The sequence below is a fragment of the Poecile atricapillus genome, chromosome 3 (genome assembly GCF_030490865.1).
Source record: "Poecile atricapillus isolate bPoeAtr1 chromosome 3, bPoeAtr1.hap1, whole genome shotgun sequence".
Lineage (NCBI taxonomy): Eukaryota > Metazoa > Chordata > Aves > Passeriformes > Paridae > Poecile > Poecile atricapillus.
In genome coordinates, this window is record NC_081251.1 from 22,866,407 (window position 1) to 22,879,147 (window position 12,741).

At 35.8% G+C, this 12,741-nt stretch overlaps 1 protein-coding gene across 1 annotated transcript in view; it reads right to left on the reverse strand.

The window, feature by feature from the left end:
* Window positions 1-12,741, reverse strand: part of CSMD1 (CUB and Sushi multiple domains 1) — a 1,087,660-nt gene that overhangs the window by 859,933 nt on the left and 214,986 nt on the right. The window contains exon 2 of the mRNA XM_058836707.1: window positions 4,011-4,227. Coding sequence (XP_058692690.1) covers window positions 4,011-4,227 — 217 coding nt within the window. The remainder of the gene's footprint in view (window positions 1-4,010; window positions 4,228-12,741) is intronic.

Sequence of the window (12,741 nt, forward strand, 5' to 3'; positions counted from 1 at the left end):
TTTGAACAACAGCCTGTTACTTTGTGCTGTGTTCTAGGTAAGCTTCAGCTGGAAAAATGCTACAATAGTAATCTACATTCTTTTCTTCACAGCCACCAGCTCACACAAAAAAAGTCTTCTATACTTTGTAGGAAATGATGTACAATAAAAAGGTAAAAAAAAATTACATATGTCAATTTCAGGGGAAAGAAAAAAGAAATAAGAACTTTAAACTGCACAAATCTCTTGCTGCTGCAGTGTCAGCAGTTCTGTAGAAAAGTCAATCACCCCATCATTGCTTCACTGTTCTCTTGACCCTGGAGAGACGGAAGACAGAAATGGTTTCTGAAGAATCAAATAATAAACACCAAAGAAACAGAACAAAAACAAAAACAAAAACAAAAAAAATTTAAAATGTTGCATGCATGATAAATCATGGTTTGTTTAAGATAAAAGAGGTTTAATAGCAAGCGAGAGCTCAGACTTTAGGTTTGACTTCTGTGCTTGGATTATGATGTGCAGAATATACATATGGTTTATTGCTTTCTGGAGACAGGGAAAAGTGAATACTGTGAATAATTCATATTTAATTCCTATTATTGCTGCATGATTCAAGAAAGCAGAGGGAATATATTGCTATTAAGCACACATTTTATATATTCTTGTCAGAAAGTTTTTGGTAAGCTGTATTTTATTACATTACATTAGCAACTTTCATCATATGCATTACTGCTCCATTAAAACAAAACTGTTTATTTCAACTGATATGACTAATAGCAAGAAGCATCTATTATATTATTAGCTAGGCTGCAGTAAACTAAATAATGCTTGGAGAAGCCATGAAGGCAAGTATCTTTCTCCACCAGCTGATAAACGTTTGCTTTAAAGTTTCTTTCAATAATGTAGAATTGAAATACTTGTTTTGGTTCTAATATATGACAAAGTCAATTATCTAACTTCATATTTGTCTATGGAATTAAGAATACATCATGCAACAAAATATTACCAAAACAGGTGGCATTAGACTTAAAACTTCCTATTTTATGTATCACAGATTCATAGTCACAGAATTCCAGGTGGGAAGGATCTTCAAGAATTATCTGGTCCAACCTTTCTTGGCAAAAGCACAGTCTAAATAAAATGGCCCAACATCCTGTCCAGCTGGATTTTAAAACTGTCCTACACTGGGCAATCCACCACCTCCCTGGGGAGATTACGGCAATGGCTGATGTTTCTCTTTGTGAAAAAAATTTCTTTGTGTTTCCATTTGGACTCTACCCAGAAGTGACTTGTACCCTATACCCCTAATTTTTTCCACGTGACTTGTAAAAAAGGGAGTCTCCATGTTTGTAGCCACCCTTTAAGTCCTGGAGCACGGTGACAAGGTCTCCCCTTCTCTAGGCTGAACAAGCCCCGCTCTCTCAGTCTTTCCTCACATGGAAACTTCCCAGTCATTGATCATCTTTGTGGCCCTTCTCTCGACCCTCTCCAGCCTGTCCACTGTTTTGTACAGTGGGAGCAAAACTGAACACAGTGTTCCAGGTGTGGCCTGGCAAGCCCTGAGCAGAGTGGGACAGTGACTTGTTTATCTCTGCTGGGGATGCTGTTGCTGATGCAGCCCAGCACCCTGCTGGCTTTCTCTGCAGGAGCAACACACTGCTCGCTCACATTGAGCTTGCTGCCCACCAGGACCCTTTCCACAGATCTGCTTCTCAGATGGATAGAACCCAGCCTGTGCTGCACTCCTGGATGAAATATATGTATATAGATACAAATAGACACACTATATATAAATATATATAAATATATATAAATAAATATTATTACATAATTATGATATATAATATACTATAGATATAGATACAAAGTATATGATATGTAAAATCTCATTTTTTGTTCTACGATAAAAATAAAGCCATTATAACAATCTTTTAAGGACAATTTTGAGGCATGTCTCAGAATTACACAGAATTCCAGAATGATAGTTGAGTATTTTCTAGAAAATAGGAAGACGTAAAATAAAACGTTTTAGTACCTTACCGTTTGTTTACTCTCTTCTTCCCACTAATATCTTAATTCTCAACATCCTTATAGCTCACCAAAGCCTGTGATTGCTACCAGGTGTAATTTATTCCTTAAACTAGCATATACATTTATCATATAACCATTTAATAGTGCACTAACCAACAATCATATAGATTTAATCACTTACTGTTTTGCTTTTCTTTCTCCACACTAATGGCTTAAGCCACTTTATTCCTAATGATTGCCTAATAATTTCAATATATTTTATATGTGTTTGCATTTTTTTTTGATTTTTCAATCAATAAGTAGTGGAAGTACTGTGGTGCACGTTTAGCATACGGAAAGGCCCTTCAGGCAGCACGATAAACTAGTTGAACGTACTATTCATTTTTATTCAATTTTTCTGTAGCAGCTGAAAAAACACTATACAAAATAAGGAGTGAGTATTACTTAATTTTTATAGTTTGTGATGGTGATATAGATACACAGCTATTTTTAAGGAAAAGCTCCAGATTTTGCATGGTGGGTAAAGAAACACAGTTACTCAAAATGTAGTGGAATATTTTTACCTATGGGGAAAAAGAAGTGCATGCCCTGAAGCAGAACTTCCAAGATGCTCTCTTGAATCTGCATGCTGTCAGCTAAAAGACCAAGATGATGATTTTCCAATATTTGCCAAAGGAATTGTCTTGAAATGTGTAACTGCAGAGGGGCACACCTGTGAATGTTCTTAGTAAAACAAGGGTATAACATGGGATATGAGAAGTCAGTAGAAACCTGTCATTCAAATTCTGCTACGCTAACCTCTGCATGCTGCAAAGCCAACAAATGCTTTTTTCTTCATAATGACATTTGTGAAGGTAACTGTTTGGCAAATAGAAGCAACGAGAAATAAATATCTGCTTTATTGGTGCTGTTCCTTTAAAAAATTTCTACTGAGATTAGTACAAAGCAAGCAGGCATGTTAGATAATGCTAATAAAAACATTTGACTAAAAAATAAATATTTCTCCTTTATACTGGTGATACAAGTACTAAAGGTCAGTTAAGTACAGCAAATGAAGCCCACACACTATGCATCTAAATAAGTGGTAGCTGTGTACTACCTTCCAAAGTTTTCAGAACTTTTTGAACTGAGTAAGCAATCAATCAGAACATTGTTCTTGTCAAAAATATCCAGTGATGATACCCACTAAAATGCAGAACAAATTGGTGATGCTCCCATATTTGTTTTAGCACTATAGTATAAATCAGCAGCATGTAAAAGGGTAATCAGACAACAGAACTGACAGTAGTGTTTTACAGCACTCAATAAATCTCATGCCTGAACAGAAAATGACAGAGAGCACTGAAAGCACTGTTCGCTTTCCAGCTCTGCAGTCCAGATCCAGAAAATGACTGAGGAACTTACAACAAGACACCAAAGAAATTAATGCTTCAAAACCTGAAGCTGTGAAAAGCTTCAAGATCAAAAAACTTCCCTAAAGCCACTTTATGACCTCAGTGGTATTTGAACAGATAAGATACACCAGTTTCTAATCTTTAAAGATCCCTAACTGCTTCATGGAGAAGAATTTCAGTTTTGGCAATGTCAAACAATTTACAGCTGAACTCATTTCAGTAGAAGTTCTTTCAAAAACTGGTGACTGGTGCCTTCAAGAAAGGAACTGTTGACAAAACCTAGATTCCACCATCAGAAAAATAAAAATAATATACTGAAATGTGGAATGTATCTGTGCTCAGGCCTTCACCAAAACTGACTTTGGATTGTGAAAATTTTAAGTACAACTGATGTTACTGATACACAAGCTGGGGCCATAAAAATCTAAAATTTCGATTAACATCTTTCTCTGGGATATTCTGGAGCACTACTGACCTCTTGGCTGGGGATGAACCAAGGAAACACAATATATGTTCTAACATATTATCAGAACATAAACTCAGGAAGGAGAAAGAAAGGTAAAGAGACAGAAAGAAAGAAATTGGGAAAGAAAAAAGGTATCTTACCTCACTTTCAAATTGCCTTGCTGTGGTTGTCCATCATAAATTGACAAAATATCAAAATCTTCCTCGAGAGCAAAAGTATGAAATGACAATTGTATCCTGTTACGCTCTCCTGTGATAATGATCCATGTGCAGTTGGCATAATTTGGATAACCATGAGGAAATCCAGGGCTTTCTATAGTACCATTTGGTCCCTGTACTAAGCCTCCACAGTTCTGACCTGAAAAAGAAAAAAGGAAAATTTGAAGTTGGTTTTCTTTTCCATCACCCAGCATATATTCTTATATAGGTACTTATATGTAAACTTAATTTTAAAATTTCTAGATTACAAGCAGCACACAAAATTGCATTTATACCATTCTTCCCTTTGGATTAAGAACCCTCATAGGCAGATTTTCTGAGACACTTTACATCTTTTTATGCAGTGAATCATTATTTAAGGTTCTGTAGTGTTAACAATGTATGACTTATTCATTCAAATGTGAAATTTCAGCATTAGCCTTAATGCCATAAAATCAACAGATTGACAGTTCTAATGGCAAGAGAGTGCTCAAAACTTTTTGGCAAATGCCATTTTAAAAGTTTCTATATAAGTACTAAAATATCAGAGTTTCTGATTTTCTGAAACCTACTTTAATATGAAGAGAAAAATGTAGACCATTTAATATGCTTTCTGTTGCAACTAACATGAAGATTTCTATACTTAGAAAACAGGAAAAATTCTGTGGTATAATATTTGTAGTTCCATGTGTTTTGTGAGAAGAAAAGTGGATTTTTTTGTATGTTTGAGATTTTTGATGGGTTGGTTAGTTGATTGGAGATTTTGGGGTTTTTTGGGGGGGAGGGGGTTTGTTTGTTTGGGGTTTTTTTGTTTGTTCAGATTTTTGTTGGTTTTTTTTTTTTTTTTTGGTGTGGAGTGGTTTGTTTAGCTTGCTTTTGGTTGGGTTTGTCTTTTGTTTTTTTTTCTCAAAAAATAGCACTAAGGGTTTACTCAGCAGGCTTTTGTATCTGGTCTGTACATCCTACAGACTTTGTGAAAGCATGATAGCTCATTAACAGATAGTCCTCAGCAAGAAACCTTGACTTACAGTGCACACAGTTGCTAGTTTCCTACTTGATTTTATTAATCTCCCATACAAGAATTGTACTGACTCTGAAAAACATTAATGAAATATTTGAACAGAGAAAAATATAAGGACATTCTGTGGACTGTAATTCTTGGATTATTATATGCATTTTAAGCACTTCAGAACAAGTATTATCCCACATTTTATTGTTATACCTAAAGCAGAAGAGTATTTCTGACTGCAATTTTGTTTTTAACTTCCCAGCAGTAGGTCTCTCAAGACTGGATCTTTCAAAGAAGAGCTGTCAAATTCTTGTGGGAGGTTTCTAAATCTTAATAAGATGGATTTAATAAAAGGGATTTGCTCCTAAAACTAAAGAACTTACAAGTAATCATTTTTTACTAAATTTCAAATATAATCACTCCAATGAAGAGATAAAAAGGCTGTGGGGATTCAGGAAACTTTTAAAATAAAAATCTTTTCTGGTATACCTATCATTGAATCACTTTAATGAGACACCTTATTACCCAACATTTGCAAAGAAGGAACCTACTACACCATGAACTTAGCATGAATGTTTCAGTTATGTACTGTTCACTAAAATTTATCAGCATTCTTGCAGACGCGTTGTATCCTTCTTCCTACAACCACAGGGGAAATGTCATACAAATGCCACAAACAATTTAAAATAATTTAATTACTACAGAACTGATGTTCTGAAAACAGAAAAGGGAAATTACAGTGACAACCCACCACCCTGTTACTCTAACCAGCTACTTCATGTCTCCAACATTGCCTTCAATAAGTCAAGTACCCCTCCTTGAAAGCTGTGCCACACAGCAGCCTTCCTACCGCTCGGGTGTAAAGGGTTTGCATTGAATAAGGAGTGCATCTTAGCAATTCATCTAAAATCTGTCAAAGACAGAACCCCATTTTAGGAGCAGAAATTTGTAATTCTAGCGTATAAAGAATAGAGTATGCCATATGTAACTGCATATGTAAATGTAGTATCTTCACTAACATCCATGGAGACAAGCAAATTATGTCCCCAATCTCTTTGGGAACCCCGGAGCTGGCTTAAAGTAAAACTTTAATAACCTTTATTTTTAAGCTTTATTAACTTTATAGTAATATGGTTATAAAGTTTATAATATAAACTTTATTAACTTTTATTTTTAAACTCCATATTGCTGGGGTAGTAAGTGAACTCTCACAGCCCCCACATGGCCATAACTTAGCAGTTCCCTTGCACAGACGCTTGTTACCTACTTGCAGAAGTTGTTGTAACTGCCAGTGATTGCTCCCAGATTTATTCCAAAAGGTGTTTTTTACTCCTATTTGTAGATACAGGTGATTGTGCATTATTATTTTGGAAAATAAACACACCCCAATGAGGAATAAGGACAAAAGTGTTTACCACTCTTTAACTTAAACATTTCTTACAACCCAGAGTCCTTTTTTTTCTCTACTTTTCTTTTAGTCTCCTGTGTATATCATTCTGCCAGTTCTGAAACTATTCATACACATATTGCCTATTCCCTTTTCACCCAAGAAAACATGAGGCAAAGGAGAATCATAAAAAAAATGATTACTCTGAAATGCTATTTAGCTTTGTTCTTAATTTTATACGCATATATAAATATATACTTATTTACTTAGTGTTCAGTAAAAAAAAAAAAAAAAAAAAAAGTAAAAATCATAGAAGACATTTAATACACAGTTAACTCCCAGAAAACTCATTGCTGAATACACACAATTTCAAGGAAGATTTTGGTTCTGAAGTAAGCAATACTCAAAGAGGTTTTAAGAAAACACATCTTCTAAGTCTGTCCCTGCCTAGTTAAGACACAAGCATGTTAACAGGGCAGAATGTAGGGAAAAAAATAATCCAGCTGCTATCTATGTAATACCTATTTTGTCAATATATGCAAGTCTGAAACCTCTCAAATGGTACACCTCTTCAAAGGTGTAAATTCAGCATCAAACCACTTAAGAGAGATTCAGTGGAGTATATACTTGGAGAAGAGGAACAAAGAGACTTAGGGTGACAGGTAGCAGCAAATTAGATAGCAGATAAGCATACAATATTCTACAAGAAATAATGCAGTTTCTGATTGCAGAGACATCACAGACCAGTAAGATTACACTGATGGTATAACTAAGACTATTTTGTTGCTTATGTGTATTTTAAGAGAAGAAAGAAGCATCAATATAAAAAAGATAAACATAACAGAAAAATGTTAAAAAATATTAGCAGAGATTAAGTAGTTCTACTAAAGGGCTGAATGTAGAGTAAATATCACTGAATACACTGAATACATTTCACTTTAGCTTTGGCCTTTCTGTCAAATAACAAAATAAATACTGCCATTTTTCACAAGATGTGCAGTCACTGATTGAGTACAATATGAGTACGCTGAATTATTTTAATTCTAAAGGTGTATTAGACTGTGATTGTTTGTATGATACCACATAACTGTTTATATGAGTATAAACTATGCAGCTATTATTATTTTTGTCATATGTTGTCTGTAAAAAGATATTTCTAGACAACTTTTTTTTACCCTATGATATAATAAGTGTATTTTAAGAAAAATGATGCTCTTGGGTTGTAGTTGAAAAATAATTAAATTGACTACAGTATTATTCTATTTTTCAAAGTCACTTTTGCATAACCTGTACCAGTTCTATTGCACCTGCTCAGTCTCAACATTTCTCAGTTGTGATCCCTAAGTGAGAGCCAATGAAGAAAACAAAACACTGCAATTTTGCCCTAAATATGTCATGTCAAATGGGTGGTAGAATCGCTAGGAATCAGTATAATTTTAATACTGCTTTGCTGTAAGATTTTGAACAAACTTCACAAAATAAAAACTTAGAAAACACTTCATAAAAAACATCTGACTTTTATTTTCCTGGCCCTTTAGGTTTATCCACCCTGTTTACCATATTATTGACTTATTTTTGTTTGTTTGTTTGTTTCAAGTTTCAAATGCTTCTACAAAAAACATACAAAAAGGAGCGTTTCTCCTCTTCTTGTGATTCATAAGGTAGTCTGTGGAAGACTAATATGTATGTATACACATACATATTTCAATAATAATAGGAATTTTTGCAGGATACATGTATTTTGAACATGAAAACTATAAAATGCATCAAAACTAACTCTAGTAAAGTCAGTGATGCTAAAGATATTTTGATCAATCATGCCAATGAAGATGAAGTCACATTTATTCTTATGACTGTAAGTAGCATCTTGCATTCTGCAGATACAGAGGCTGAGAAGATATGTCTAGCAAGACCAGATCTTCCTCATTACTTGAAATAGTTTCTAATATGAATTTGTTGTATTAGTAAATTTAATGAGACCAGCTGTGCTCAGCCAGATCAAAGCTCATTCTTCTCAGTACCTTTTCTCCAACAGCAAGTCAAAGAGGGCAGGACACTGACAAAAAAATCACCCTTCCCATTCATGAACAGCATCTCAGGAATTTCTTATAATGAAGACATTCCTGTACCCTTGTCCTTCTGTAAAATGGTCCTTGATATTATAGTTCTTTTTCATTAACTCTTCTCTGAGTCATCCTTTGAGTCTATACTAACTTCTAGGGTCTTTCAGGTATTGTAGAGAGAATCCTAAAACACAAAAATTCCTTTTTTGTGTTTATCAGCATTTACCACCTGTTAGGTTTGACACCCCAGTAAGTCTATGAATGAAAAGAGAGCATACAGATGATCTTTACCTATGCTTTCTATGTCACTTAGCATCTCACTGATCTTTTTCATGTTCCAGCTTCTTTTATTTCCAGGTTCAAAAGTTCTATAACATATAGCTGTTCTTTGCCCCTAAGCAATTTTATCACCTTTCTGTGACCATTTTGATACTGTGTTATACCCTGCATGAGTCAGGGATACAAAAACTTCTTGTAATATTCAAAATGTGTAAACATTATTTAATCCCTCTCCCTCTTCTCCCACTAATTTCATATCTACTTTTCTAAAGTAAGTAGTAGATCTACATCTTATATGTCTATGGGTTATAACTAAGATTTGTTTTCTCTGGAATTACAGTGAGGCTAGAGCCTATCATTTTACACAGAAAAATGTGACTTATTAGATTTCCTACAGTTTATTGCTGTGTACATAACATCACATTGCATTCATCTACTCTGAATTTTATCAACTACTCCAACACCCCTTTACTTGGTCACATTAGGCTATTTTTTGTAATTCTTCATAACTGCACCTCATTTTCATTAATTCATTACTTCCTATCATTACAGTCACCTCATTGTTTACCCTCTTTCACAGACCACTTATGAGCACACTGAACACACAGCACAGATTTATTTGGGATGTCATGATGACTCCTTTCCTTTGTAAAAAATATCCATTTTCTCCTAAGGCACAGCTTTTATCCAACCTTTCAGCAATTTTCTTACGCCATACCTGATTTATTTCCTTTACAGCTGTTAACGTGGACCCTTGGTCACTGTCTTTTGGAATTCTGATCTTTATCCACATTCAGGCTGATTCATTCAGAGAATTCCAATAGGTTTGAAAAGCATATAATTTTAAACTTTTTCTTCCATATGTTGTATTTAATCATGTGTCAATTGATTTTTGTTTTTTCTATAATAGAGTTTCCTAACACAAATTTAAGGTGTTCTAGCTTTTATACCTTAGCGGCCCTTGGTCCCTTTTAAATATGGACATCTAAGGTGAATTGAAGCTGGAGATTACTTTTGCTGTGCAGCAGGTTTTCTAGATTGTCTTTTAAACTCTGGTGCTTGTGACATTACTGTTTATTTTGTCTGTTTGTTCCATAACCTGTTCTACCAAATTTTCAACTTTAAAACAGAGACATTGAGGAATTTTCCACAGAGTTCAGACATGAGAATTACAAAGCATGTATTTTTTACTGTTTTTCTTTATCTTGTCTTTATGTTGTTAATATCTATTGGCCAAGCAAGAATCTCTTGCAGGGAACTTGCTCCACCTGTGCTCAAAAAAGGAGCAATTTTTAGTTTTACAATGCTGGTCTGTAATGCTCTTGGACACTAATATTTCATTCCCAGAAAAATATTTAGAGGGCCGAGAAGCCCCTAAATCTTACTTAAATCTCACTGATACACCTGCTTTCACTCCCCTTATCTTGGGAATATTTCCCTCTGGCACAAAACATCACTGACCACATGCTTTGGATATATGGCAGGATGAGTCCCATCATCTCTCTCCTATTCTTATTTGTGAGGCCTAAATTATAGGAGCTGATGTTTAGAGCCTTCAAAGATTTTAAATCCTCTTTCCTGCACAGCAAATTCAGACATATTTCTCATGTCCCCAGAGCACCTCATGTCTGCAATTTTGACTAATTTAAGTGTGCACAGTTGCAGAACTTTGTTACTGCTGTGTTAGTCACAGTAACTTAGATCACTTTGAGAGGCAAAGTGCATGACAGCAACAGTTCCGTAAATATGACTTTTAACAAAAAGAATAAACAGGAAACGTCCTTGATAGTGCAAAGAAGTGTTATGTACACATATGTCCTGTACACAAAAAAGATTTCCTGTTGAACTGCAACAGATAATTACAGATAGAAATTGTTGCTGCTATCAGTTGAGATGGTGGAGCAGTTGAGAGCTGTAAGACATAAACAGGTGAATGCACACCTTGTTTCAACCATACATTTTTCCTTTCTCTTGTGTTTTTATATTCTCTCTTTGTATTTTCTCCTCTGCTGAGCTCTATGTAATTTTCCAGCACTTCCTACTCCCACTTAGACCTTCAGGCCCTGCAGCCCCTGCCATCAGTTGGCCATGCTCTGCACTGGGCCTTCATCACTTCTTCCTCATTAGCATAACCTCAAGCCATTTTCTGTCTTACTACTCAGTAAAACTGCTATTTCCTAAATAGCTTCAATCAAGAACGGAAATGTCAAATGGCCAGAGAGGCAAAGGCACTATTCTTTGAGGACTGTTTTAAATAGCATGTAGCTTCTTCAAGTGTCCTTTAAAAATCCATAAAAAAACCTCACAACACCATTATGAGGCACTTTCCAGGGAATTAATCAAATCAGAAAGTACTGAGATCTTTTTAATTTAGGCATCACCAAAGATTTATTCACAAAAAAGCCATCATCTTTACTGGCATACCTAGAGCATGCCCCAGCACAGACATCTCACAAAGAGGGCACCTGCCCCACACCAGAGTCCACTTGCTGTGCTCAACATCACTTTCCAGGCTCAGGGAGAACTGGCACCACAAGGCTTCAGTGCTTCAGCTATTTAAACATATTCAAGACAGTCCTAGCGCAATGTGAAATGAGAACAGTGTAAATTTACTTATTAGGTTTTGCGAGACTCAGGCAAAGATAGTTCAAGAGAATTAATGAGATTTTTTTTCTAAATTATTTGATCTGAAATGATTAATGTCAGGGGCCCAGTGACTGGGGAGACCTCAGCCTGTGCCAGCCCCAGACAGGACCAGACCAGAGCCTGCCTGGCTGCAGCGCAGCACCGTGAGACAGTGCAGGTCTGTGAGCGAGTGGGTGCTGGTGAAGGTCTGGACAGATGTGGTGAGCAGGGGAAAAGGAGAGGAACACAGTAAGGCTTCTTCAAGGACAAGACCCTGGGCTGGGTGACTACTGAGGCCCGGGGAAATTGTAGTCAGCTCCATGGGTGGGTGAGTGGTGGAACACAACTGCCCCAGGCCAGAGATGGAAATCAAGTGAGGCTGCTGGTGCTGCCTGAGCTCATTGGAGGGTGAGCATGTCTGACTTGTTCATCCATGCAGTCAGCTGTGTACGTGTGTACATGTGTACATGGTGTATTCTTGTGTTCTGTGTGCCTACTGGGAAAAGCTGCTCAGCCTTATCACTGCCTGCGTCTGGGAAAGGGATGGGGCAGCCTCACCTCCGTTGGCTGCTGGATTCAACCTTCCAAACACTGTCAGTCGCTTCTGAATCACTAAATATTCTGTAGCTTGTCATTAAGGGTAAAAATAGAGGGGAAAATGGCAGCTAAATTACAAAACTTAGATGGATTTCCTTTAAATACAAATCTATTTAAACCCTGCAATTTTTGGCTGTGACCAGTCTAGGACCTTCATGGAGTCCCTCTCACATGAGATGCTTGAATGCATGTAATAACCTTAAATTCTGATGCAGACATTCACAAGGTGACTGAAACTTCATCAATCTATAAAACATTTCAAATTCAGACCTTCTGGCCACAGGATATATATTCATTGATTGTGCTGATGAAACATAAAAGCTGCTGTTTTTATAGTCCCAGATTAGTACTATGAGAGTCAGGCACTAGCTTTTTGGACCATTTCCTATGTATACTTAAGTCTTTATCCAGAACCCAACTGAAATTAAATTGTCCTAAAGGTTAAAGACTAATATTATTATTCAGCAAGAAATTCTGAAACAATTCTGCCATAATGTTAGCTTTGCTGTGTATCAGAGCAAAACATCTCAATTACTAGTATATGAAAGTTTTTATTTAATGAAGTTCTAAATGCTGAAATGTATATTATACATAAACTGGATTATGCTGACAAATTGAGAAAAGATATTTCATGTTCTCTTTTCAGTACTGGATTGCCTAAAAAGACCAGTAAATCAGTATTCACAAAGATTAATGGAGAAATAAAATGTAGGA